General features: G+C 38.3%; 1 protein-coding gene across 3 annotated transcripts; it reads right to left on the bottom strand.

Moving 5' to 3' along the window:
- Positions 1-27,266, bottom strand: FAM133B (family with sequence similarity 133 member B). 3 transcript variants are annotated; one of them, XM_025872876.2, is made up of 11 exons: positions 27,131-27,266; positions 18,644-18,741; positions 16,776-16,854; positions 15,589-15,663; positions 15,428-15,460; positions 14,920-14,982; positions 14,224-14,316; positions 12,910-12,960; positions 6,682-6,774; positions 4,857-4,898; positions 1-1,775 (listed from the first exon to the last, which is right to left on the bottom strand). In XM_025872876.2, exons 1-11 carry the CDS (start codon positions 27,152-27,154, stop codon positions 1,689-1,691), a joined length of 738 nt encoding a protein of 245 aa, XP_025728661.1. In that variant the 5' UTR covers positions 27,155-27,266; the 3' UTR covers positions 1-1,688. The 3 variants fall into 3 exon arrangements, with proteins under 3 accessions (XP_025728661.1, XP_073754891.1, XP_073754892.1); XM_073898790.1 differs by having other exon boundaries at positions 4,851-4,898; XM_073898791.1 differs by lacking the exon at positions 4,857-4,898.
- Between the last annotated feature and the right edge of the window lie 445 nt (positions 27,267-27,711).

Below are 27,711 nucleotides of genomic sequence, written 5' to 3' on the forward strand. Positions count from 1 at the left end.
TACTCAAGATCATATAGATTTATTAGGAAAAAGAGTATGAAGCTTTTAAGCATGAAATTTAAGGAAGCTTACCAAGAAATATATTATTTTTACAGCTAAAAATTTGGGGACATGTCTTATCCACTTACTACCCAGTAGTGTTTCTTGATCTTTGGAACTTTACTTGGGACTCAAAGGGAGCTGATAAGAACACAGCTATTTTTAAATAAAATAGCTATTTATTCAGCCTCTTGTCATGCCAAAATGTTTTGTGCATATACCACTATAATTAGCACACCCTCTGTAACAGGCAAAATTGTACATCAAATTATATGTTACCTGATTATATAAAAATGTAAAGTGAAAATGATTTATCAATTCCTTTTAACATTACTAGTAAACAGTTCAGCAGTAGATATGAGGCACAAAATCTTAGTAAAATATGACACAGGAAGAGCAATAATGTAATTTTCACTTAACTTGTCATAATTTGTTATGAATATACAAAGACAAATTTCTAAAATGTTATATTTACTAAGATTCTGGCAATAGCTTTATGTAACAAGACACAGCATATCAGGCCTGCCACTCAACTTGTTTATGGTAAGTCTCAGCTTCAATATGAAGCTGTTTAAAAAAAAAAAAAAGAAATCAAAAGCCCGCTTTGTTTACATGCTAAGTATGTTGGCAAGTATGCCATTAAACACAGTAAGGAATTTAAGATAGCAAGAATAAGGAGTTAATAAAAGCTAAACATTGCAGCCTAAACAAAATTCATACAAAAATAAAATAAGTATTACTGGTTACATAAAACTTTCCTGACTGGTTAAAACTTAACAGTATAAAACATGCATTTTAAATCTTCAGCTATCAAGTTCAAAAAGTACCAGTGTCTATTTGAAATGATTCTTCTCCAAAGCCAAAGTGTAGTCAAAACTAATTCAAATGTTATAACACATTCTAATGCTAAAAAACATTCAGTATTATTGAAGTGGAGGTAAATCCCAGAGCTTCTGGGGCTCTGTCATGCTGCAAAGGGCTGTTTCTCTGGTTCACTCAAAGCAGCAAACGACAGAGTCCGAGGATGTCTAGGGGCAAGACTGCTATACTCAGCTCTGACCTCCCCATGGAGCATGGCTACTATGTCCACAAAAATAGGATGTGTGAGGATAAAAGGCACGCTATTCTGCTAGCTAAAGAGATAGCAAACCACCCCCCCACCCGAAAAGCTCCTTCCCCAGGTAAATAAAAGTATATAAGGGGAAAAAATTAAAATACACTTATCTACAGAGTAAGGATTTTGAAATATCAATGTGATGCCTATTTCAAAAATGTTAACTAGAATCATCTGGTCATTGCTAATTACATCTTAATGATGTATCCAGATTTGATTTCTGTTGATTTATCATTAGATACTTCTAGTCAAAAATATTAACTTTATCCCCAAATATCTTAACCACTAGCACAACTGCAATGTGTTATCTCCCAGAGTTGTTAAGCACTGGAAGAGAAAAAAACAGATGTTCAAGCAGCAGGCAACAATTATGGCCCTTTCACACAGCAGCATCCGAGTGGCTACTGAATAGTCCAGGAATAATTCTAAAAACAAGAAAATTCATGCATTTTAGTAATTATGTCATAATTTTCACAGTTGAAATTTCCTTAGACATTGCACTTTCTTTATAAGGGAATCCTGATTTTTCTTAATGTTACGGCGAGTCAGGACTTGAACTAGCAGCCTTCTTTTTCTTCTTCTTACTGTGTTTCTTATGCTTCTTTTTCTTTTTTGTTTTTTCCTGTAAAGAGAGTTCCCTGTTAGACATTTCTACAGGAAAATACTCAAATTAAGAACAACAACTTTACCAGGGTCCTTCTAAGCTACTATATAATTATTTCAAACAATCCAGGCAACCAAGGAAACTACTCAGAACATTTCTTGAAAAGTCTCAATAATCAGTATCATATGAGGACTTAAGAGTGCTTGCTGATTTTCAAAAAGATATGGAAAAACTCTAAGTCATTAGCACACAAATGTAGCTTTTAAACAAAATTCACAGAAAATAAATTCTATGGATAATGATATCAACTGCTGTATTTCATACTGTATAATTTCTAAAGGTGAAGTAATTGTAGTTACTACAAAGAAATCCGCACATCACAGCAAAACACAATTGTTTTTATAAAATGACAGTTTTGGGGAACAGATATATTAAATCTGATATTTTTTAAGTAAGCAGAAACACAAATTATTATGTCCTGTCTAAACTGGTAGCACTATTTTAATTATTAAATTAACAACTGAAAAACAACTGGTAAAAAAAATACTGATGTACAGTTGAAAAGTCTAATTAGCTTTTAAGTGAAACAGATGCTTTTTCTTTTTAAAAAAAACTTTTATATAAGCTCTACGCCCAACGTGGGGCTTGGACTCACAACCCCAAGATCAAGAGTCTCATGCTATACCGACTGAGCCAGCCAGGCACCCAGATGCTTAATTTTTAGAAGCCTAGAAAAAGTAATCAAATTGTGACTGGATAGAAACCTATAATTTTGCTGAACTCTGACTCTTGTGACTATTTCTGATGTAGAAGAGAAGGCAAAACTTTTAGAAACAGATACTTAGAAAGATGGTATCAAATGACAAACTAGTTGTTGATATTCAGCAAGAAAAGAGACATGAAAAGACAGCAAAAGCAGAGCTTCCTACCCATTTCCTTATCAATTACAACTTTCCACAATTCCCCTGCCCCTTTCAAAGGTCTCTACCACTTAGTGGCTCTAAGCTAACTTTCATAATTCTTTTCATGACAAGCTCAAGGACACATGGAATCTTACAAAGAGTCCCAAATCTTGTATTTGGGCCTTTAAAAAGTTAACTTTTGGGTATAGGTTACTTTTTCATAGAAGGACAGGTGACTATCTTTTTAAAATACTTTTCTTCTTGGCTTCCACACCTCCATCTGCTGCTTTCTTCTATCGCAAAGGCCCCTTCAACTCCTGTGCTGTTCATTTTCCTCTGCTTGACCTTTCAGGATTTCCTTCCTTTCTCTTCCACATGGCTATCTCCCATGCTTTAAATACCATTTTCATACCAAATCTTCATATCTAGTCCTATGCTCTGAACTCAACACTATGAGTTCCACCTGGATACCTAATAGGTATATCTAAAATTACCATAAACAATGCTTCATTTTTCTCTCCAACTCCTCTTAGCCATCTTAGTTAAATGGCACCTCTAATTTGTCCTTTTACTTAAGGCAAAGAATCTAAGCTATGTTTGACTCCACTTTCTGTTTTAACTCCTCTCTCTACATCTAGGTAAGCAAGCCCTACCGTCTAAGTCCACAATATATCTCAAATGCATCAGGCTAGTCCAGCTCCACTACTACCACCGTGATACGAACAACTCGCCTCTGTCCACTCCACCTCCTCTGCCAAAGCATTCTAAAAATGGGTTGGGTCAGGTCACTTCTTTTTTAAAACACTCAAAACAGCTTCCCAAAGCATTCTGATTAAAACCCAAACTCTTTGCTTGTGAGGTCTCTGCTTACTTCCCCAACTCCCTGTATGTTATTCCTCTTTATCTACTAGGTATAAGCCACCCCTACCCTTTCAGTTCCTCAAATAAGTCAAGCTCATTCCTACCAAAGGTCCCTAGCCCTTCTCTCTGCCTAGAATATTCTTCCTTTGATCTTCACGTGGTTAGCTCTTTCCGGTAAATCCTATTTCAGCTTAATTTTACTTCCTCAGAGAGGCTCCCCCCGAAAGCCGCTCTCACATGTCACCCCCTTACCTATCTTGTATTCCATTAGAACAGCACTACCGACACTAATGGCGCCTGCACAGAGATGCTTAATAAACACACGCTGGCTGAATGCCCGTAACGGTGGAGCATGCAAGTACAAATCAGAATCATCCAAAATTAATTACTATTATGTCTTAATTAATCTGAACCAAGGACCAAAGCAGTCTTCACCCAAACTACTTTCCCATTCAGAAAAAAAGTCTCTCAAATGTCACCTTGGTCTTGAAGTATATAAAATGCTACTTCTGAGTCATACATTACCAGGTGAACCTTTCTATCAGAGAAGGACCCTCATCTTAAGAGCGAGGGAAATTCTGGGAAGGGGAAGTTACCCTCAAACCTACAAAAGATGCTGTTCTCATTTTTCTTTTACCTGTTCCTAAGAAAATGCCTTCAAAGCCCATCACCCACGCTTATACTGAGTGCTCCTAAATTACTTTAATGATATGGTCTGCAATTACTCTTTGATAATCTATTATCCACTTTCTCTAGGTTGGTCTGCTTCTCATTTGGGTATCACTGCCATTTTCCTTATTCTCCTCTTCCTTCTTTCTCCTTTTAGTACTTCTCCATCTGCATAATAGCAGAGCTGGCTTTAGAAATGGCCAATTTATTATTAAATCATTTATGTTGCCACATTCCTGCTTATTTTTCATTGCAACCTGTGCTGAGAGGCTTTTTCTGCTAATGTTACCAGGTTTGGCCGACCTGGAAGTCACTACTATTAAGGATGGAAGGAATCACTACACCTAATATTTCATATTATAGCTTAAAAAAGTCAAACAAAAGTTCAAGTTTTCATTCCTCACAGTATTGAGTATGGAATAAAATAAAATGAAATACTGAATAAAATACTGAAATGAAAACAGGAGATGTTTGCTACCAGGATATTCTTTTCTCCGGAGCCAATTTAAGTTGCTCCAACCCACTAAGTAAAGCTAAACACCACACTTTTCCCAATAAATATTTGAACCCAGCAAATGAAGTCATGCTTTACCATGATTCATTATATTGTAAACAAAAAGAGCTACACTATTGTCATGTAAAAAATATAAGTGATACTTGCTATTACTTTTTCTCGTTCTTCACTGCTTTTCTTCTTTTTTGGTCGTACCTAAAAAGTTTGAATTTTCGTTGAGAAGACAAATACGTAACTTTTACTCAAGACATTTTTTTCATTCCCTAATGTACCTTATATCTTTAGAATTTATGTGTAAAAACATTTTGATGATACCTCAAACCCCTGTTATATCATAATGACAAGTCAATGAGAAACATTTAAAGGAAAGAAAATTAAGATTTTTTAATCTCTAGAGGGCTTCCTTATATTCCCTTTCAGCAACCCCCCCAAAAAGCAGTGAGATACAGTAGATAAAAAGCATGAGCTCTGAAATAAAACAGACCAAGCTCTGAATCCTACCTCAGCTATGTACTACCCTCAGTTTCATCATCTGTAAAATCGAGATAATATCCACCCTCTAGGGGAAGTGCCTGGAACAAAGTTAAGTATTTCTCTTACTCTATGGTGTTCAATAAATGGTAGCTATACGCATAGTGTATTCAGTATAAACCAATTGATTAAAATCCTTCTAAGTAACACTTATTATTACCCCATTAGTATTTTAATCTTTTAAAGTGTGAATTTAAGACAAGTTGCTAAAGCTCATGTATATTTAATGTTAAGTCCAAGTGTAACATATAGTAAGTGCTCTAGAGGACACGCAGGAAATTATTGTTTCTTACTGCTAGTCTTGTCCTAACAATGACTGGGGATGGTGGTAGTTGTGCTGCATCCACATTTGGCGAGACCAAGACTGGGGACGCTGTCATGTGATGTCCAAGACTGCCAAGAAAGCCCTAACATGACTTTTAGACAGCCTGCCAGACATTCATATAATAAACCCACTTATAGAAAAGACTATATTTTGTTTCATTCATTCAGAGTTTTACTGAGAACTGTTCACCATTTTGGAAAATGTCATTGATGACAATGCCACTGTACAGTTTTTGAAGGGCATTATTTAATGCACCTGCTACAGCTTGAATTTTGTTATGTCTTAAGATTTTATGTCTTCTAGTTATCACTCTCAAGCATTTTATGTACTCAAATATTATTTAGTAAAATTATACATTAATATTTTCTTATATTTCTTTAAAAAATTTGTTAGGAGATATTAATCTAAAATGTGTACATTATATACATTACATACACACACTACAAGTTTCAATTCAATTCACTTCAATTTCATTTCAGGGGGCATTACAAAATATTGCTACAAAAGGGGGGTAATAGGCCCCATTTTACAAGTGAGGAAACCAAGTCCAAGAGAGAAATACTTTAAAGATGATAACTTACAGACCTAAAATTAACTAAGAATAGAGTACAAACAAAATCTAAGATAGGAATATCAGGGCTGAAAGGGACTAAACAGACTATAGAAACTATCTAATTCTACTTCCTTACTTTACAGATAGGAAAAAAGATCATGCTAACACTTCTGTTCTACCTCATCACCATTCTACTCCCTCACTAGTAGTAGTTCCAAACAAAAACAAGGGAATGCTGGGTTTCAAGAGAGTATACATCAAACAGCATCTGTCATATAATCATAATACTAGAATAGTAAAAAGTAACTCTTAGAAGAATAAAAATAAAATAGCTCAGAAAAGAGATTTGTAAATATGGTTAATTACCATATTAGCTATATAATCATCTTCTAGAAAATGAAAAACTCATTCTGAAATGGAACTTCCATTTCTTTTTCACAGTGCACATACTAGAAAAATGAGTAAATTGAATATTCATGAAGTGTATTTCTTTTTACTAATTTGTATTTATTAAAAACAAATTATTAAACATTTTAAAGTGAAGAAAATGAATTTGATCAAATACTTACCTCCTCAATATAATCTGATTCTGATAAGGACTCAGATGATAAAGGTTTATCTTCAGGATACATCTTTCTTTTTTTGCTGAGTCCTTTAATGTCCTAAGAAAAATACATGTACCTTGACTCAAAAAGATGTAAGGCTATGCCACACAAGTTTTATGTTTCTAATTAACAGTTTTTCCAATTATCAAAAAAACCATTTTCATTTTAGAAATGTCTAATATTGATGACATTTACCAATGTTCAGTATTTAATTCCAATAAAGTAATGCTTTTATTTAAAAACCTGAAAAGAAATAATTACATGTCCACTAAGATATAATATTCTCATTTTCTTTTTTTTTAATAAATATTTATTAAGTAATGTGTACACCCAACATGGGGCTTGAACTCACGACCACAAGATCAAGAATAGCATGCTATTCTGACTGAGCCAGCCAAAGTTAATTATTAACTCTAAAGTGTCATAAGAAACCCCAGAGATGGTGTAAGATCCGAATCCCTTGTATTCTAATGGTTTTGTTTCTACCCAGTATTGGATCAGACAGGCCTAGTGCTGCAGAAAAGAAAAATAATGGGTAATAATTTGTGATCTAAAAAGATCTCTACACAGTAGTAACTCCTTTCATGTGTTACAAGTGTTAAATTCACATTAAAAAAAACTTCACCTCTAAGTATTTTTAATGATGAGAAAATATGTAACTCTGGGGAAGAAGAGAGACCAGAGGAGTACTTAGGGACTTAAATATATATTCTGAGGAATAACAATTTCAAAAACATCTGAAGCAAGTATGGCAAATGTTAAGGTTTTTATTTTTTTTTATTTAACAGAGAGACACAGCGAGAGAGGGAACACAAGCAGGGGGAGTGGCAGAGGGAGAAGCAGGCTTCCCGCGGAGCAGGGAGCCTGACGTGGGGCTCGATCCCAGGACCCTGGGATCATGACCTGAGCCGAAGGCAGATGCTTAACAACTGAGCCACTCAGGCACCCCAAAATGTTAAGATTTTTAAAAGAGATTTATTTATTTACTTGAGAGAGAGAGAGAAAACACAAGAACAAGTGGGGGGGAGGGGCAGAGGGAGAGAGAGAAAGGGGGCAGCAGACTCCCCACTGAGCATGGAGCCCAAGGTGGGGCTTGATCCGAGAAACCTGAGATCATGACCTGAGCCAAAACAAAACCAAGAGTCGGACGCTCAACCGACTGAGCCACCCAGGCGCCCCAATGTTAAGATTTATTAAAGCTTCATAGTGTATGTGCTGGTTGTCATTTTATTATTTTCCATATGCTTTTTCTGTATGTCTGAATAGTTCATAACAAGATAACAAAACCACACAATGAAAAAAATGCTCACTACCTAACTGTACAGAAAAAAACAATATAAAACTTTATATACAGGAAGTTAATTTTGAAGATTATTAAACAAACAAAAAATCACCTAGAAAATAAACTAAAGTGACCTGTGTTATATTACAGGTGATTTAATTTTGTCTCTGCAAATAGCTTTATTAATTTGATAGAAATGATAAATGTTCACTGTAAGCAAATTTACCCAAATCCCACTACCACGAATTAAACATCATGAAGATTTTTGGAAATATCTCACTATGTGTACATTTACAATTTTACATAAATACTTCCTGTTTGGAACCCGTTCTTGTCATCCAATCTTTCCATGCCAACTACACCATCATTTATGGTTGCCTTTGACATTCACTGAAAGCATATGCCACAACTTACTTAACCCAACTCTTTCTGGAGGGCAGGAATATATATGGGTTATTTGCTATTAAAAACAGTTGAGGGGCGCCTGGGTGGCTCAGCCAGTTGAGCACCTGCCTTCAGCTTGGGTCATGATCCCAGGGTCCTGGGATCGAGTCCCACATCGGGCTCCTTGCTCAGCAGGGAGTGTGCTTCTCCCTCTCTCTGTCCCTCCCCCTGCTTGTGTGTTCTCTCTGAAATAAATAATAAAATTAAAACAAACAAACAAAAAAACAGTTGAAATGGAGTGACGGGTACACAAGTGCAAAATCTTTACCTAATAATAACGTCTAACTCAAAGACCAAAGTAGCCTTTACCCAAATGATTTCCTTACTCTCCCACCTCCTCCCAATTGTTTATTTCACTCCTTTAGGAATCACACTTTACCAAGGACCCTCTGTTTCAGGCTCTTTTATCAATCATCTCAGTCTCAGATTACTGGAATACAGCCCATATTTTCTTTTAGAACTGCCTAAACATGCTTTTTACCACTTTTTCTGTATGTGAAGTATCAATTTTCAATTACTAAAGATTAGTTTTTAATTATTTCTAGTAGTTTTTCCTAAATCTGTTCATTATATTTAAATTTTGTTCATGATTTATTTTTTTGTGATCTCTTTTCATCATTCAGAATTAGAATTATGTGGTCAAAAGTTTTTCAGTTTTTGGGGCACCTGAGTGGCTCAGTTGTTAAGCGTCTGCCTTCAGCTCAGGTCATGATCCCAGGGTCCTGGGATGGAGGCCCACATCGGGCTCCCTGCTCCGTGGGAGGTCTGCTTCTCCCTCTCCCACTTCCCCTGCTTGTGTTCCCTCCCTCGCTGTGTCTCTCTCTGTCAAATACATAATTAAAATCTAATCAAATTATATTCACCCCCGTCTTTCTCTAGTTATACTTTCATACATTTAAAACTGACTTACCTATGATTAACTTGGCCTTAAGGAGGGTCCAGCTCTATACTTTCTAAATGGCTAATCTTTTTGACCCAAGAAAATCCACTTTTATCATATATTAAACCCCACAAATACTTATAAATTTTTACTTGGGCTCTATACTGTTCCACTCCCTTTTTTTTCCCCTCCCTATTCCTGCACCGTACCACACTATTTTAATCAAAGTGTTTAAAAAATGTTTTAATCAAAGAATTTAAAAAATGTTTAATGTCTACCCAGGAAGAACATTTATTAAATCTTCATGTGCTTCTCTGAATAGATCTGCATAATTTTCTTTAGCTAAGTCCTGAGCAGTTCTTTAAATTTTTCCTATATATTCTTTGTTACTGTTAGAAATGGGATATTTTCTTCCATTGTTAGGTATTACACTGTCATTTTCACAACTTAAAAATGAGCTGAAAACGATGACTGATCTGAGTTACAATTACACCCTTTAAAAAAAAGATTTGAGAGAGAGAGAGAAAGCACACGAGCATGGGCAGGGGGAGGGGCAGGGGGAGGGGCAGGGGGAGAGAGAGAGAGAGAGAAGAGAGAGAAAATCCTCAAGTGGACTCCCTGCTGAGTGTAGAGTGCAGAGCCCAGTGCCAGCTCGATCCCAGGATCCTGAGATCATGACGTGAACCAGAGCCAAGAGTGAGACGCTTAACTGACTGAGCCATCCAGGTGCCCCTTAAAATTACACCTCTTTTTGTAACACTACATTAACTATACTCGAATTAAAGCAAAAACCTTAAAAAAACAAAAGAGAGAATACTGCCCAAGGAGAAGAAAAATTATACCCTTTTACTATTGTAACAGACATCCTAAACAAGATTAAGAGAAGCCATGGACCAAAAAATGTTCATCATGTGTATAAAAGACGAGTAGTATCTAAAATATGAAACTCCTGGGGCGCCTGGGTGTTGCAATTGGTTAGGCGTCCCGCTCTTGGTTTTGGCTCAGGTCGTAATCCCAGGATCATGAGATCAAGCCCGGCGCTGGGCTCCATGCTCAGCATTGGAGTCTGCTTAAAATTCTCTCCCTTTCCCTCTCCCAAGTCTAATATGTCCAAGTGACATATTGTATGACTGCCTTTAAATGATATACCCTTGGGGGGGGGGAACCAGGACCTGTCCCGAGTCTCCATCTCTCTCTGTGGTCCGAAGTGTCCCAGTCATGTTTAGCCCCAGAGAGAACTGTTCTTCAACCTGCCCCCTTACCCCAGCGGCATACCCGGTGACCAGCACAGCTGACAGGGGTTTAACCTGGCCAGCTCTCGCTGCTGCCTGAAAGCTTCTGCTGAAGCTCTTCCATGTGGAACCACAATCACCTACTTGCCAGGTGGTTCTTACTAAAAAAATCAGACCTAAGCTGAATAGTCTATAAAGAATGTCAGTGTTCTATTCTAAAAAGGCGAGGGAAGGGAAACAACCAGCAAAATCTAGAATATAGGAAACTCTACTGTCCTCTTAAAAAATATATTTCAAGAGGAAAATTTAAAAAGGGAGGGGAAGTTATAAATTAAAAGAGACTTAAGAGATTTAGTCATCAAATGCCATCCAAGAACTTGCCTGGATCATGACATAAACCAACCATAAAAAATTTTTATGAAAAAATGAGGACATTTTGAAACACTATTTTATTTTTTTAAAAATATTTTATTTATTTATTTGACAGAGAGAGAGACAGCGAGAGCAGGAACACAAGCAGGGGGAGTGGGAGAGGGAGAAGCAGGCTTCCTGCCGAGCAGGGAGCCCGATGCGGGACTGGATCCCAGGATCGGGATCATGACCTGAGCCGAAGGCAGACACTTAACGACTGGGCCACCCAGGCGCCCCGAAACACTATTTTATTATATTTGAAATTATTGTGAAAATGTTAGTATGCAATAGTATTGTTTAATTTTTTTTAAGATTTTATTTATTTATTTGACAGAGAGAGAGAGACACAGCAAGAGAGGGAACACAAGTAGGGGGAGTGGGAGAGGGAGAAGCAGGCTTCCCGCTGAGCAGGGAGCCCGATGTGGGCTCGATCCCAGGACCCAAGGATCACGACCTCAGCCGAAGGCAGACACTTAACGACTGAGCCACCCAGGTGCCCCTAAACATGGTCCTATATTTTAAAGATAAATACTAAATATTTGTGGATAAAATAAAATTAAAATTAAAAAAAGAGGTGGAGGAAGCAGCAGTGCGAGGGTTTCGTGGTAAGCTTTTATCTAGCCCTTAAATCTGTTGAATATGCAATGTTAATGCTATCTTCCATTTGTCTAAGGTTAGCAAAAAGCAACTGGCTTTCCAAAGTGATACTATTAATACTATTCTATTTATAAAAAACACAAAGGATAATTTGCCTCCTATACCCAATTCATAAATAGCAAGCAGGAGTGTTTTAATTCCAATAAATTCCATTTATTTTAATGTAAATAAGTATATTTTTAAGTAATCACTACATCCAACATAGACCTCGAACCTACAACCCCAAGATCAAGAGTCCCATGCTACAATGACTGAGCCCGCTAGGTGCCCCTAACGTTCCTATTTTTGATTCACAAAAACAAATGATATATCCAGAATATGTAAATCCATAGAGATAGAAAGCAGACTAGAAGTTACCAGGTGGTGTGGGGGGAAGGAAGAATGGGAATTAGTTAATGAGTATGGGTTGTTTTTAAGGGGGTGATGAAAAAGTTTTGAAACTAGAGAGGTGGTCACTGCACAACACTGTACATATACAATAGTCCCCCAAATTGTAATTTTAAAATGGTTAATAGCATATTATGTAAATTATACCTCAATTTAAAAAATATATAAAAATACTGAGTAAAATATAGTAACTCTGGTCTATAGTTTTCTTTCATTAATAATTGCTATCTTTAGGTTTTTAAGAACCAGAAAAAGATTTTTCTTCCCTCTAAGATTTTATTTATTTTATTTGAGAGAGAGAGAGAAGGGGGAGCGGGAGAGGGAGAGGAGACTGAGCCCCGCTGAGCAGGGAGTCCGATGCGAGGCTCAATCCCAGGACCCTGGGATCATGACCCAAGCTGAACAAAGGCAGACGCTTAACTGACTGAGCCCCCAGGTGCCCCCAGAAACAGATTTTTAAATGTAAATCAGAAACACAGGGATAAATTTAGCATTAATTATAGTTAAGCATAAATGAAGATAAAACATCTACTTATAGTAAAAAATTTTTTCAAAACTTATCTATGGTACACTCAATTTGAAACAGAACTCCATGTTCTGTTATTAAAAGGGCTTCTTTCAAAATGACTTGAGGAAACAAAGGAAATATTTAATCTTCATTATTATGAATTTTTAATCTGAGATAATATATTAATCTGTATAAATTCACACTCAGCAGAAATGCTTTTCTGATCTTCTAACCTTTGATAATGAATTCAATAAATAATTTCCTTAAATCAACACAAAATGCTATAAAAGCAAAAGAAATAAATCTCAAGTTAAAAGGAAGAATACACTATTGTTAATTTCTAGAAGTAAATGAAGTATTGTATGACAGACTAAAGTAAAATTATAATTACCTTTTCTTTCTCAGTTGCATCCTTTGACTTCTTTTTCTTTTTTAAACTATCCTAAGCAAACAAACATATATGTACATATCAATTTTAAATGTAAAAGACAGAGCATAAGGACAAAAACAGCAAAAAGGTGATTTGCTCTATGACCGAAAAAAGTATTTCAATACCAGAATTTTATTCTGAAAATAAGAGAAATGTACGTGACATATATATGTGCTTGTAAGGTAATGAGGCTTCTTCCTTTATCTGGCTGTATATCAAATCTATACACTGAAAATGATAGACACTGTCTGTAATAACCACATGGTTTCTTTTAAAATAAGACTTAATGCCATTTGCTTATTTTTGCCTGTAGTGGTCATACGCACTGGGGTTCTCATTCACACTGTCCTCAGACATCCCCCAATCTGATTTTCCTCTCTACCTATAAGGAGGAGAGGTGAGAATTTCTGCTTTTGATTCTTTCAGTTCTAGCCAATAACCTCCCTGAGCCTTCCTCATCCATAAAGTGGATGAGGATTATTGAGAGAATTGAGCTAAAAAAATGTCAAGTGCTTAGAACTGTGCCTAACATAGAGTAGCCACTTGACGAAGATTGGCTATCAGTATCATTAGATTGACTCTTCTATCTTAAAAGACAAAGAGAAAACTAACGTTTACTAAATACTTTCTAGGCGCCAGGCATTTTGTCAGAAGAAATGACACTAGGACAAGTAGAGACTTGCCCCAAAACCAGTTGTTTTGTTCTCCTGGGCTTCTAGGATAGTGTTTGTGAAAGTGTGGTCCAAGGACACACCTCTATCAGAATCACAGAGGATATCTATTAAAAACGTAGACTTCTGAGCCTAAGCAGACTTACTAAATCAGACTCTCTCAACATGAAGCCCAGTGTAACCCTACACTTTTATTGCAACCTGCATGTATTTCTTATTACCACAAATGTTTGAGAGCCAATTATGTTTCACAATTCTAGACATACAGAGCAGATTTAGGTATAATGGAAAGGACATTGGACCACATAGTGGAGTATGTTTTTTCCTCTGAACCCTCACTTCTATATGGAAATGGGAAAAATAATGTCTGCCATATTTATTATAAAGCTGTCATGGAAATGCTGAGACATGGAGGCATATGAGGAAGGATTTAGAGAACAATAAAATGGCATATATAAGATATGATTATCAACTGAGTGGCACAGCCCATCAAAGTACAAAAAATAGCATCTCATTTCTAAACTGACAACAATTTAAGACAGGATGACCTAAAAGAAAAAAATGTGTTTGCTATCCAAAATGTTACTAATTTGAGTAATTTTACCTTACTGTCCGATTCAGTTTCTGACATGGAGCTTTCAGAAGATTTATGTGAACGGTTCTTCTTTTTCTTTTTCCTTTTTCCTTGTTTTTTATCCTATATAAAACATTTTTAGAAACATTTGCTTTCTGTTTCAAAAATGTAACTGATGTATTTTATTAATACAAAACCTTTATCAATGAACAAAGCTTAAATGAAAGAACCAGCTTGTAAATGCAGGTTTTACTTAATAATTTTTTTTTAAGTAAACTCTATGCCAAATGTGGGGCTCGAGCTCATGACCCCGAGATCAATAGTCACGTACTCTACTGACTGAGCCAGCCCGGTGCCCCCTTAATAATTAATACTTAAAATGTAACTTATATTAACCTTCTTGCTCTATAAAAAAAAGTCGAGTAACTCAAGATCACATGTAACCTCTAGCATCTAGTCAAATAGCATTTTAGATTTTTAAACTCCATTTCTTCTACTCATATTTTGAAGAGAAGAAGACAGATTTAGGAACCTAAAAAATACATATATATGTATTAGATAAAAATATTTAAATATCTGGTTATTTATTCATGTCAATGCTCTCAGTTTATGTATAATTAACCAAAACCTGGAAGTCAAAGTTTCTAACAGATATTTCATAATGGATTTCCTCTTGTCATTAAATAAACTAGAGATATTTCATGAACCGTTACAGGCAAACCTTACCTCATCTTCAGAATCCGAAGAACTGCTGGAAGAATCAGAGCTTGATGAAGAAGAAGATGAATACTTGACCAAGCACAAAACAATTAAAGCTTGTGAGATGCAGGAATTTTTTTCTTATCACTAAGTCTCTCAAAAACTTAACAAAATCAATCTAGTGTCTGAGAGATAGCATATTCAGAAGACTTAAATATTAAAATGTCAAACATCACACTCCCCACACTCCCTCACACACACAGAAAAGGCTCAACAAAGTTAACAACAGATATGCCAACCGTAGTCAATTTCCCCCTTTCTCTCCCTGACAGCAAGAGAGGAATTACTAGGTTATAAGGAGGTTGGTGCTTTTCTTTATATTGCTAATATAACAAACCCACCCGTAACTACCAAAGCCTTGAAGTCAAGGCTCCTTGACTCATTTACAGTTAGCATATAGATCACATAAATTATTCTTACTTTTCCTGTAGGCTCTTAATTGTAACATTTAGAAAAATGGAAAACTTTTGCTCACCCTACCAGATTTCTTCTTTTCTTTTTTCTTTCTCTAAAAGCAAACAAAGTACAAATCTAAATAAGCTGATGTGAGTTTTTAAAATTATCTATTGATAGTACACAGATTATGAAAACCCAAGTGTGACATTAAAAACAGCATTAAGCTTAAAATAGTATTACCTGTCTTTTTTTGGATGAGCTCTCACTTCCACTTAATAATTTCTCCCTGTGTTTTTCTAGTTCTTTCTTCCAGTTCTGCAAAAAGGTTATAAACACCATCAGAGGCTATCTATCTCCTTCTAATACACCGGATACAGACAGCCACTACTTCCTTCCCTCTGTCTTCTACTACCTCTCACCATCTCAGCCTCTAAGTACAGGGAAAAGGTACTCCAGGTGCCAGAACCTGGTCACCAAAGGATCCTTTACTAGCTCCTTTCTTTATTTCCTTTTTTGAGAGTGTGAGTGGGGGTGGGGCGTGCAGTGGGGAGGAGAGTGAGAGAGAGAATCTTAAGCAGACTCTGCACAGAGCCTGACGTGGGGCTCAATCTCACAACCCTGAGATTGTGACCTGAACCAAAATCAAGAGTCAGCCGCTTAACCCACTGAGCCAGCCAGGCGCCACATTAGTTCTTTTCTTTTCTTAAAGATTTTATTTATTTATTTGAGAGAGAAAGCTTGTGCATGGGAGCAGGGAGAAGGACAGAGGGGGAGGGAGATGGACAAGCAGACTTCCAGCAGAGCCTGGAGCCGGACATGGGGCTCAATCCAACAACCCTGAGATCACGACCTGAGCTGAGACCAAGAGTTGGCCACTTAACCGACTGAACCACCCAGGCGCCCGGCCCCAACAGCTGTTTTCAAAGAGGGTATTAAAGAGTGGGAGTTCTCCACTGTATATTGAGAGGAGGAGTCGGTATTATCACTGAGGCTGAGAACTTTTTTCTTTTTAACGAAGATGGTTAGATTCTCTTTCCAGACAGTAAAAGCTGAATTTATCTATCTATCTATCTATCCATATATATATTTTAAAGGTTTTAAGTAATCTCTCTACCCAACATGGGGCTCGAACTCACAACCCTGAGTTCAAGAGTTGCTTACTCCACCGACTGAGCTAGCTAGGCAACCCTGCATTAATTTATACTGTAGCTGAAATACTACATACATGTTTGTAATCAAAACAGGCAAACATCATGGAAATCCCAGGGTAATATGGGCACATGAGGGCATGGGAAGATAAAGAGAAGAACCCAATTTTAGAAAACCTAAGATGACATAAATTACTATAATACGGTTTTCCTCTTTTTATTTTAAAGAAATCATACATTTGGGGCACCTATTTTTTCAAACAGATACTATTTACAAACCTCATTCATTTTTTCTTCAAATTCAGCCAATGCCTTGGAGCCTTTCTTTTTCTTTTCTAGTTGTTCTTTCACTTCTTCCCTTAAAAATAGAATATACAAATAAGTTTTCAAGCAATTCAAATTAGAGACGGATGCTTACAAACAAAACAAGAACTTCATAAATAAAATTTTCTTAATATCCTAATAAACCTCCATTTCAGTGTTAATACATTTAAAAATTTTTTGTTCACATCCTTGTAAATCAATTATCATGAATACAGTCTGTCAGATACCACTGATCATTCCTTTTCTAAGCATGGATTATAAGAGCTAATACACCAAACATTTGAGCACTTACATACAAGTGGCACTGTTTTTAATACATTTTCCTTTAATCCTCATAACAATCCTGTGAGAAAACACAGTATTATTACCCCCATTTTACAGATAAAGAAGGGAAGCTCACGGAAGTTAAGAGATCTGCCTAGATTGCCAAAGCTAGTAGTTTCAGTGTTAGGGTCTATGTAAACTACTATTTTTATGACTAAACGTCTATTTTATAATGCACCTAACATATTGCACAGAAAAGTGTTGCGACAGCATGCCTGACTGCTTATTTCTAGAAAGGCCTGCTTACAAGTTTGGGCCTGGCTGGCATCTGGGAACTTGGATTTTGGACAGGTCCTTACCATTCCCTCCTAAGAATGGCTCACTATACAAATACTACTGTTGAGGCTGAACACCTGAATTCCTTCTAGGAGTCTGGAATTTTGGCACCTGATAGGCAGAGGCTGACCAGTCCCCAATAAAAAGCCTGGGCACATGGAGTCTTTCATGAACTCCCCTGGTTGGCAACATCTCATATGTGTTACAACTCATTGCTGAGGGGATTAAATGTGTCCTGTGTGATTCTACAAGAGAAGAAGTCGTACAAGTCTGAGCCTAGTCTCTCCCAGACTTTACCCCATGTACCTTTTCCCTTTGCTGATTGTGGCTGGTACCCTTTGTAATAAATCTTATCCAAAGTCCATCTATCTGGGAGTCCTTCTAGCAAATTACCTAATCTGAGGGCTGTCTTGGGGGACTCGGACACACAAATAATATACTTGCTCGAGCACTTCCTCTTTAACGTTTTCTTCTCCCCAGTTTTAAAGGTAAAATATATTTTGTTTCGGGATAACTTTCTGGTATGCTGCAACAGTCAACAACAGCACTACTCATGAATACTCTAAGAGGTAGACGTGGCTTACTTTCTATTTAACTCAAAGGAAAGATCCCCTGTTACATGTAAGCATAAATTTCAGCTATAGTTGCCCAATCTTTAGGGGCACTTAGAAGGATTATGAAGCTAACAACCATGCCATTTAATAATAAGACATACTAAAAAATAACAAGGCCAATGCTGTGATGCTTTATTTACCAATGATCAGAGCTACTAAATGAGGGCAAATAAAAACCCCCAAAACAATTTAAAACAAAATTTTACAATGGGAAATTCTAACTTATCGAAAAGCCACCAGATATGAAAAGAAACACGGCCTAACATTATCCTTCCTAACACCTAGTTACACCTCAGTGAAGGGCAAGATTAGTCAAACCTACCATTTTAAATAGCTTAAAACACTGCAAGGTTAAGGTCCCTCTGGGGGATAGAGAAGAGATCGGTATGAAAGGTTGTCTGGTAGCTATACAGGGTGGTGGATTCTCAAATATTTGCTTTACACTGATGCATGATGCTTTACACTGATGCATGTGTTTCATACATTGAAAAGAAAGCACCTGTGAACATCACTTCAAAAAATTATGCTTTGCAAGCAATAAGAGCTGTAACAGTAACCTTTAAAAAATTTACAAAAACCTTATGAATGTCTAAATTGTTTCACAAATACCAGGTAGGCCTTGGTCGATTCAGATAATCTTGGATCGTTGGCCCCGAAGACTGGATTGGACCCCTTGATCTGGCCATTGCTATTGGGTTCATATAGGCCTCGAGGAAAGAACAAAAATTAACTCAATTAAAAAAAACATCAAAAATGCAAATGCTCACTTACTCACCAAGCATGCTTTATTATAAATGCATACTATGTCTAACTAAGCATGAACAACCTGACTAACCGAATTTTCATTACAAAATCTAAATTTAATGGTCTACCAAGTCTCACAAGTTTGGGAGACGAGCAATATTGCTACTTCACAGAAAAAAATTTTTTTCACCAGAGATTTAATGAAAATAATAATGATACCTATTTTTTGTTTTTTAAGATTTTATTTATTTGAGAGAGAGAATGAGAAAGAGAGAGAGAGAGCACATGAGAGGGGGGAGGGTCAGAGGGAGAAGCAGACTCCCCGCTGAGCAGGGAGCCCGATGCGGGACTTGATCCCGGGACTCCAGGATCATGACCTGAGCCGAAGGCAGTTGCTTAACCAACCGAGCCACCCACGCACCCATGATACCTCTTTCTTACTGTAAGATGACTTTATAATGTTTTCTCCTAAAGCCCGATAACCCTGTAAGGCTAATAACACTATGCTCACTGGCAAATGAAGAAACTCAGTTGCAAAGAAGCTAAAGATCTAACTTTAAATCCATTGCTTATTCTGTATCTTTTTTTTTATAAAAAGATTTTATTTATTTGACAGAGAAAAGCACAGCGAGAGAGGGAACACAAGCAGGGGGAGTGGGAGAGGGAGAAGCAGGCTTCCCACTGAGCAGGGAGCCTGATGTGGGGCTTGATCCCAGGACCCTAGGATCACGACCTGAGCCAAAGGCAGATGCTTAACGACTGAGCCACCCAGGCATCCTCTCTACTATATCTTTTATCTCAGGAAATACTATGCCATACTGATGGCAATTTTACTCGTCAATTGTTAACACCAAAAATTAAATTAGGCACAAACAAAAGAAAAAAACAGTAAATAGGACTTTATCAAAATTAAAACATTTGTGTATTAAAGAACACACCAAAAGAGTGAAAAGACAATCCACAGAATGAGAGAAAATATTTGCAACTCATACACTTGATATGGAATGTTCAGAATGCATGAAGAAATCCTACAACTCAACAGCAAAAAACCCAAAGACCCAATTAAATGTGCAAAGTACTTGAAAGAAACATTTCTCCAAAGAAGATATTCAAATGTCCAAGAGCACATGAAGAGATGTTCAACTCGCTAGTCACTGGGGAGATGCAAATCAAACTACAATGAGATGCCACCTTGCACCCATTAGGATGACTATTATTATCAAAAGTAGAAAATAACAAGTGCTGTCAAAAACAGGGAGAAACTGGAACCTTTGGATATTGCTGGTGAGAATATAAAAGGGTGCGGCTGTTGTGGAAAAGTTTGATTTCCTCAAAAAGTTCAATACAGAATGATCTGACGATCCAGCAATTCCATCTCTAATTGGAATTGAAAAATAACTGAAAGCTGGGACTCAAACAGATACTTGTACACTCATGTTCAGAGCAGCATTATACACAACAGCCAAAAGGTGGTAACAATCCAAATATCCATCTACTGATGAATGGATAAACGAAATGTGGCATATACACGCAATGGAATATTTTTTTTAAAGATTTTATTTATTTATTTGACAGAGAGAGAGACAGCGAGAGAGGGAACACAAGCAGGGGGAGTGGGAGAGGGAGAAGCAGGCTTCCCGCTGAGCAGGGAGCCCGATGCGGGGCTCGATCCCAGGACCCTGGAATCATGACCTGAGCCGAAGGCAGGTTAAGCATGAGCTTAACGACTGCGCCACCCAGGCGCCCCACACAATGGAATATTATTCAGCCTTAGAAAGAAATGAAATTCGTGCGCCTGGGTGGCTCAATTGGTTAAGTGTGAGACTCTTGATTTCAGCTCAGGTCCTGATCCCAGGGTCACGAGATCTAGCCCCAAGTCTGGCTTCGTGCTGGCCATGGAGCCTGCTTAAGATTCTCTCTCCCTCTTCCCCTGCCCACCCTTAAAAAAAAAAAAGAAAAAAGAAATGAAATTCTTAATATGCTACAACATGAATGAACCTTGTTAACATGCTAAGTGAAACCATCTAGACACAAAAGGGCAAATATTGTATGATTCAACTTATATGAGGTACCTAAAATAAACAAATTCAGAGACAGAAAGTAAAAAGAGGTTTCCAGGGGCTGGCGCGGCGGTGGGGGGGGGGATAAGTGATTGGGAGTTACTATTTAATGGGTACAGAGCTTCTTGTTTGGGATGATAAAAAGTTCTGGAAATGGATAGTGGCAACAGTTGCATAACAGTGTGAATGTACTTAATGCCACTGACTTAAACACTTAAAAATGGGTAAGACAGTGAACCTTGTTATGTTTATTTTTGCACAATAAAGAACCCCCAAAATCAAATTATGCTCTGTATATTGTACTTATTATAGCAGAAAACCACATTTTTAGATGTTTTCAAAGATATCCAGACAAAATAAAGCAGGTTTCTTTGTTAATGACAGTATCTAGCAAAGAGATGTTGTTTTATTAAAATTAACTGCTACACAGGGGTGCGTGGGTGGCTCAACCAGTTAAGCATCCGACTCTCGGTTTTGGTTCAGGTCATGATCTCAGGGTTGTGAGACTGAGCCCCAAGTTGGGCTCAGTGCTGGGCATGAAGCCTGCTTAAGATTCTCTTTCTCCCTCTCTCTGCCCCTCCCCCTGCTTGCCTGCCTGCACCTGCGCACACACTCTCTCTCACAAATAAATACATAAATCTTTAAAAATAAATAAAATTAACTGTGCTACATATATAAAATTTGGTCTTGAATTTAGTCTCAATCCCTTGATCCTCATATTTGGTTTTCCAAATTTAATCCAGGTCAACAAGCATTACAAAAACTTTTTTTTTTTTAAGGTTTTATTTATTTGAGAGAGAGAGAGCACATGCGAGCCTAAGCAGGGGAGAGGGACAGGGCGAGAGGGAGAAGCAGGCTTTCCCCCTGATGCGGGGCTCAATCCCAGGACCATGACCTCAGCTGAAGGCAAAGGCTTAACCAACTGAGCCACCCAGGCACCTCTCTTCAATTTTTTTTTAAAGATTTCATTTATTTATTTGAGAGAGAGTGTGAGAGCGCGAGCTGGGGAGGAGCAGAGGGAAAGGGACAAGCAAACTCTGTGCCGAGCCCGAATCCCCCCACAGGGCTCAATCCCACAACCCTGAGCTGAAATCAAGAGTTGGACACTTAACTGACTGACTGAGCCACCCAGGCGCCCCAAAACTCTTTCACTTTTTACATCAAAAGAATTGTGGCCAAACAGGACTACTATCAAGGTTGATTTTAAGGCCTTAAACCTATAGCTTAATGTTCCCAAGGAAGTGAAAGGATATTAATGTATTTGTTGCACTGTATTCAGCAAAACTTGTGAAAATGACCAACATTTCCCAAATAACAAATATGGGAATAGATTTCTCTGGCAGAGCAAACAATATAAAACCATTATAAACAACACATACTGAGAACTACTTCCATTCAACTGGATACTGCTTAATTACTTCAGATGAAAAAATCCATTAACAATTTTCTTACAGGCAGGAATTAATGCTAGAGCTCTTAATGTCAGGGATGTTTACAAAATCAGGGCTAGATGTGAGTATCAAATTCAACTCTCTTTAGAGAGAGGCATATAGTCACATTTTTTACATCAACTGTTATGTTCTCAAATATTCATTCAACTGCCTCTGCTGAGAATTTCACTCAGTTCATGCGGAGAAATACGACAACCAATGGAGGCTGCAATAGAGGAGATGTTGGTCCTACTAATGATACTGACAATCCTAATAACCAGAAGCAGGTACAATGTGCAAAGCCAAGCTCATCATTGTTAAAACAGGAGATTATCTATCTATCTATCTATCTATCTATCTATCTATCTATCTATCTATCTAACATCTTCTCATTTCTTTGGTACCATGTCATAATTTTAGTAGCAGTTAAGGATAAAATATCTTAGGTTTAAAACTGTAAAAACTGTTTATTTCCAAAGAATGCAAATATATACAAGGATGTTCACAACTAAATTACTAAAATAGGGCAAAGTGAAAATACACAAAGAGCCATCAAACTGAGATGCATTATAAAGTATATCCTCAAAATGAAATACTATGCAGCCACTAAAAAGAGACAGATCTATAGTTATTGATATGGAAAGATGCCCAAGATTTCTCAAATGAAAAGCAAAAGCAAGTTGCCAAAAAATAAGATACCATTTTAATAAAGTTATAATTTTTTTTAAAAAATCCAGATGCACCGAAATGTACAGGGAGAGGTCCACTTTTGTCATTTCATACACTGGAGAGATTAAAAACAACAACAACCCATTACCTTTATAAAAGAAAAACAAAAATTAAAACAAAGAAACTACACACAAACATCGTAATATTAAAGGTAAAAAAAAAGGAGAAAAATTCAACCACAATGCTGCCACTCCAATTCAGAAGCTAAACTGTCTTCAAGTAAAAATTCACAGAGTACAGTGGCAACTTTTCATTCTCATTAAAAAAAAACTGTGGAGCACCTGGCTGGCTTAGTCAATAGAGCATGCTACTCTTGATCTGACTCTTGATCTTGAGGTCATGAGTTTAAGCCTCAGGTTGGGCGTAGAGCCTACTTTAAAAAAAAAATCAAAACACGTTTACCATGTTTTACAGTCTTCAAATATTCTAGCATGTATCTTAAAATTACATTAATTAACATTTATGTGCCTTAATATCTATTGTGAAACTGCTTCCCCAAAGTACATACCAGTCTGTCTTAGGGTTTACTTTTCAGAGGAAAATTAAATAGTAAAGTAGTATATTCACATGCTAAGGCTATTAATTATAGACAACTTATAGTACAATCACATGAGCTATCATTGTCTATGCACTAAGGTTTAACTTTCAAGTTTCTGGCCATAAACACTATCCTTAGTCTGCTTAAATTACATTCCAAATATATCACTTATTTATTTCAATTGTAAAAGCAATATTTATTAAGTGCACGTTCGAGGTTCCTTTGCAAAACACTTGATGGTCTATGCTCATAACCATTAAGCAACAATGCTTCCTTTACTATGCACAACAGAAAGGTTTTTAAAACAGAAGAATTAATTTTCTTACAAAGATAAAGCCTTTTCACTTACTATGTATCAGTATGAAAAACAATGTTCTTAACCTTAAGGGGGTGAATGGTCAGGCATCAGTTAAAATACAGAAATTGTGCATTTCTTGAACTGTCTCACTATGACTTAATCACTTTAAATACTGTGATCTTATAAATCGAACACTTGTATTCATATGTAATTAGAAATGGCTCCAAACCGCTACATGAATTTGGGTAACAGAAAACAATCTCTTTTTGAAACTCAGGACATCGGGGCACCCAGCTGCCTCAGTCGGTGGAGCACGCAACTTTTTTTTTTTAATTGTTTTTGAATATTTTATTTATTTATTTGACAGAGAGAGACACAGCAAGAGAGGGAACACAAGCAGGGGGAGTGGGAAAGGGAGAAGCAGGCTTCCCACGGAGCAGGGAGTCCGATGCGGGGCTTGATCCCAGGATCCTGGGATCATGACCTGAGCCGAAGGCAGACGCTTAACGACTGAGCCACCCAGGCGCCCCTGGAGCACGCAACTCTTGATCTCAGGGTTGCCAGGTCGAGCCCCACACTGGATGTAGAGAGTACTTAAAAATAAAATCTTAAAAAAGAAACTCAGGATGGCAAATTGGGCTCAAGGGAATAGGTAAGTGGGCAGGTACTGAACAGAGAGATGCAAGAACAAAATGTGCAGACCTTCATTTGTTACTTTGATTACCTATTTTTATCTAGAGGATGCATCTGTTTTAGAGGGCACAAAGTAGCAAAAAGAACATGAAGGAAACTTCTGGAAAACAATGGGGACAAAGGGTGGCCATCATGAATTTAAGAACCCTTTACAAATCTTGAGAACTAAAATGTTTAGTTAAAAAAAAGAAAATGTTCAAGAACGTACAAGTACCTAGAGTGAACCCTGATGTAAAGTATGGACTTCAGGTGAAAATGATGTGTCAAGATAGGTTCATTAATTTTAACAATGCAAAAAAAACCCCCCAAAAAACCAAAAACAAAAAACCAAAACTGTAACAAATATACCACTCTGGAGCAGCTTTGAATGTAGGGGAGGCTGTGCATGACTGTGGTCACGGAATATATGGGAGCTCTCTGTACTCACCGCTCAATTTTCCTATAAATCCGAAACTGCTCTAAAAAGTAAAGTCTACCCTTTTAAAAAAGATTTTAAGTAATCTCTACACCCAAGGTGGGGCTTGAACTTAAAACCCTGAGCTCAAGAGTAGCTTGTTCTGCCCACTGAGCCAGTTAGGCAACCCAAAGCAAAGTCTTTTTTTGAAAACAAAACTTTCAACCTCGACTTTATGAGTTTTTTTTAGAAAGCAATTCTATCATCTTTACAACTATGATTTTACCATCAATGTAAGAAGAAAAAAACGCCATTATTTTCAGGGGCAAACAATCCTTTTATTTAAAACCAAGAGTTATGATGTACTGAACTAATAAGTATCAGACGACCCCAGTTTTGGTCCAAGTTTAAACAGTTCCATTTCCTCCTTCATGCAACGAGGAGACTAAATTACACAATCTGTCTTCTAACTCTTGATTTCATGTTTTCATTCCCACAACCTTTCAAGTGCAAATAAAAAATGTTACCAGAACACTGTGCCACGAAAGCATACCAAGTAATAAGTAGAGCCCAGAGTAATTATCAAAATGTTCTGGTAAATGAAGCTAATTTGAAAAGTTTCAAATGCTTCAAAGGGATGTGTAAACCAACACTTCTCCCCAGTAAACAAAACAAAACATCTTAGACCTCTGTATGAAACTGTATCCAAGATCTCTCAACATTCAAACCCTCAGTCATAAAAGAATCAAAACACTCTAACACCTCAAACCTAAGGATGCTCCAGCAGAACACCATTTCAACTCTATGATAATCAGGATACCACAACAAGGTCTGACCTACAGTCAGGAAAGCAGAAGAAAAGAACATTCCTTAACCTTGTAATTAAGGCTCACCACTGTGGTTCCTAGACATCTTTGATTATGAAGCCTATATAAAATTAAAACAAACGCTCTGAAGATAAGAAATGCCACTATTTCATAAAAGCAAGGCTCTTTTAGCAGCTCCCCATTACCCGAAAAAGCAAAAATCACTTAGTAGTTCATTAAATTTAGTATATTAACTTTAACAACTGCATGTATTTATGAATGTATGCATGTATTTATTTATTTGTTTTGCTGCTCAGTGGCTAAAACTCTGTCAAAGACAAATCCAGGAACTGTGAGGCTGCAACCTATTATGTTTACTGTCCATCCAGTCTGATTCATTATCTGGATTTTCCAAACCAAACTAGTAGCCATGTAGAATGCCTTCCCCCCATCTCCTGTCAAAAGCACTTTCTCTTTTGAATGCCTTCAGAGCCCCGAACCTCCATCACAAAATATTTCCTACTCTTTCTGCTATTACTTATTCCTGTGTCTCCTTTATCTCATTTACTAGAACAACTTTCAGGCCAAGCATTCCTGGCCATTTGCCTTTTGCGGTTTTAACTATTCTGCAAAGTTGTGGATAACACTGATGCCCCTTTATAGATGAAGAAACTGAAGCTCGGAGAAGAAACGCAACTCGTCTTGATCACTCAACTCCCGAGGATCCAAAATTGACATTCCAGTCCATGCCGCATTCCAAAGACAACTGTTTTCACCCTTCATTCCTACACAGGGCCTACGAGGTGCCAGGCAGTGCTAGGTGCTGAGGACACGAAGCCAAACACTTCGATCCTGGTCCTCAAACGGGGGAGCCTGCCCGCCGCTAGAACCGGGCGCGCGGCAGGCCCGCGGAGAGGAGCCGCGCCCGAGGCCTCCACGCCTCCATCCCACCTGCGTGCGCACCACTGGGGCGCGGAGCCAGGGTGGGCGATCCCGAGGAGAGGGCGAGTCCCGGCGCCTCCAGGGGCCTCAGACTTAGGACAAACATACAAGAGGAGACAGAACTCCTTGAGCCCTTGTGGCTTCAAAAACCGGGCACTGCTAGCCCGAATGCGGGAGGGAAGGGAGCCAGGGAAAACTGCCAGAAGGTGCGACGGCGTTGAGAAAAACGGGGGACTCGAGAGAGGAGGAAAAAGAGAGGAGAGAGTGGGGGGCCCAAAGGCGCCAACTGCGTGCGCGGCGCACGCGCGTCTGGGGCCGGCGGGGATAGGGGGAGCTGGGTCGCCCGGCTCGAGGTCCAAGAGCCGCCGCTGACCCTCAGGCCCCGTCGGGAAGAGCAAGGGGCTCCGCTATCCTGCCGCCGGGTCCCGCGTCGCCCCACTGCTCTTCCCACCGGGTACTCACCACCCGATTGTCCCGCTTCCCCATGGTGCAGAACTGAGCGCACAGTCAGACGCCGAAGGAGATGGGGCCAGAGAGCGGCCGAAGAGGGCCCGCCGCAGGTCCTCCGGCCGACTCCCCACCCTGCCCAGAGAGAGGCGCCGCGCGGCCCTAGCTGCCGCACGGGGCCACAGCGCCACCTGCCGCTGCGGAGGAGAGGCGGGCGCCGGCGATCACCCGCCGTTCCCAGGCGTCTCCTGGTGGATTCCTGCGCTTTACCACCCAGCCCAAGGCAGGCGGGCACTGCTCTTCATACAGCGGTCTCACCAAGGCGACCCACTTCCGTTCGGCCTTGGACTGTTTTACTCTCTTCCATTCCTGATGCGCTGAAATCCTCATTTCTAGGGGATACGAAAATGATTTCAATGCTTACTGTGGGCTTAACATAGTGCAAGTGCTGGCGGTAAAGTGACGACGAGGACGGACATGGTCCTTCAACGGAGTCCATCAGGTGGTGGGGGAAAGACGGTGCTGTCATAGATATTGCTAAAGAAATGGCCCTTTAAGTTTGGTTCCATTCATCCACCACCCATGCGTTTATTTCA

The sequence above is a fragment of the Callorhinus ursinus genome, unplaced genomic scaffold (genome assembly GCF_003265705.2).
Source record: "Callorhinus ursinus isolate GAN/ISIS: 27379988/994484 unplaced genomic scaffold, GSC_fseal_2.0 scaffold12, whole genome shotgun sequence".
NCBI classification, from domain to species: Eukaryota; Metazoa; Chordata; class Mammalia; order Carnivora; family Otariidae; genus Callorhinus; species Callorhinus ursinus.

Excerpts from the sequence above, each read along its gene's own strand:
- FAM133B (XM_073898790.1), bottom strand. The coding sequence starts at position 27,154 with ATGGGGAAGCGGGACAATCGGGTG. Across the intron at positions 18,742-27,130 it reads GGAAGCGGGACAATCGGGTG|GCCTATATGAACCCAATAGC; the intron begins GTGAGTACCCGG and ends TCTTTCCTCGAG. Across the intron at positions 14,317-14,919 it reads CTTCGGATTCTGAAGATGAG|GATAAAAAACAAGGAAAAAG; the intron begins GTAAGGTTTGCC and ends TGTTTTATATAG.